We start from the raw sequence: 1,707 nt of genomic DNA on the forward strand, positions 1-1,707 counted from the left end.
CCCCCCACCTGCCCACACACAGGATGCAGCAGTTAGAAGAGGAGAACGGAGAGATGACGGTGAACGTGTGCAGACTCAAGTCTCAGTCAGAGAAACTGGACCAGGTGAGTCCAAAACATGATTCACTTTTATACAGCAAACACTTGGTTTTTATTTAGCTGACAAATAAGAAGATGAGTTCTAATCTTTTTTTAAATTGTCCAAATGTTTGTGTGAAAAACTAAAACTATGTTAATATATCAGAGACACAGACAGAGACAAAGAATCTCACATTTTTATAAATACTTTTCCATATTTCTATGGGACAACACTGAAGATGTGACATTTAGATCCAGTGTAAAATAGTCAGAATACATACATTATTCATTATAACACTGGCCCACTCACATTTCATGTAAATAACTGTTGCTGCATCCATGTAGGTACTTTGGTCAGGGTTAAAAGTATTTTTGTCCCCCATCACCGAGKTGGGGGACTGTCCATCWGTTATTATTTCAGAAAGCTGTAACTTTCACATAGAAAGRCTTAAATACAGCAGCAGGGGCGCTGCAGCAGGCACAAAGCTGAGGTTGTTTTTTTTATACTTTTCTAATCTGATAAATAAATAAATATATTTACTCTGTAATATTTGAATGCAAAGAAAAGGTTTAAGGAGGTTAGATATTTAATATATTTTATGATATAAATTCTGCTTTTTTTATTTGGTGTTTTTATTTCCAGCTTTGGACATTTCTAGTAACATCAGCAGCAATAAGAAAAAAATGTTTTTGAAATAATTAGAAGAAGTGGCTTTTAAGCTGATGTTTTGTTTGATGTACATCTTTACATTAAAGATGTACAGTTGACTTTTTTGTTGAAACGACGAGGTTTTCTGTGGGGACAGTTCATGTCAGTGTAAAGATACAGAACACATTAAGACCGGGCTGTTGAAGAACTCCAGATGTTTTCTGYTCTGCTCTCTGCTCATCATCGAATCATTAATGTCTGTAAAATAACAAACTGACCCAAATCAAGTGGTGCAACTTTAACTCTCATGTTGACAAAGTGTTGGAATGATGATTTTGTAACAACAGCACAACCATGTGTTGGTCTCCGTCCTGCAGGAGAAGCAGAAGATGACGGACCAGCTGGAGGACACCAGTCTGAGGCTGAAGGATGAGATGGACCTGTACAGAACTATAATGGACAAGCTGTGGCACAACCGCCATGAGTTCCAGAAGGAAAAAACCTCCATGCAGGAGGTGACTCTATCTGACCCAGAACATGAACTTTACATTTATATTTTAASAAACATTYATTTCATTTCTATTTATATTMCAGCTGATTGATGACCTCAGRCGGGAGGTGGACTATCTGCAGCTGTTCAAGCTGGAAATGGAGCATCCTGGGAAAGGCAAGAGTCTGTCTGAGTTCAACGCCAAAACCAAGGAGATGGAAATGGAGCATGAAGTCAGGAGACTGAAACAGGTCGATACACWAAACATACCTGAGCAATGAGGAGTCCTGCAGACAGTCAGAGGAGATGTTTTTAGCTTTTCTCTCTCGTTTGTTTCTGTTCATCAAACAGCAAACAAAACAAAAAAGAATATTAAAACAAAAATGTTTAATTACACATTCTGCCACTAGGTGGCGAGAACGTCTACATCAGGGGTCACCAAACTTTTTGAGACTGGGAGCTACTTTTGGGGTACCGAGTAACACGAAGGG

The 1,707-nt window shown here is 38.5% G+C and overlaps 1 protein-coding gene across 1 annotated transcript in view; it reads left to right on the forward strand.

The window, feature by feature from the left end:
- Positions 1-1,707, forward strand: part of rab11fip4a (RAB11 family interacting protein 4 (class II) a) — a 28,603-nt gene that overhangs the window by 23,002 nt on the left and 3,894 nt on the right. Inside the window, exons 11-13 of the mRNA XM_014024299.1 lie at positions 23-104; positions 1,104-1,241; positions 1,321-1,467. Of these exons, the coding sequence (XP_013879753.1) occupies positions 23-104; positions 1,104-1,241; positions 1,321-1,467 (367 nt within the window). The remainder of the gene's footprint in view (positions 1-22; positions 105-1,103; positions 1,242-1,320; positions 1,468-1,707) is intronic.

This window comes from Austrofundulus limnaeus, unplaced genomic scaffold (assembly GCF_001266775.1).
Source record: "Austrofundulus limnaeus strain Quisiro unplaced genomic scaffold, Austrofundulus_limnaeus-1.0 Scaffold417, whole genome shotgun sequence".
NCBI classification, from domain to species: domain Eukaryota; kingdom Metazoa; phylum Chordata; class Actinopteri; order Cyprinodontiformes; family Rivulidae; genus Austrofundulus; species Austrofundulus limnaeus.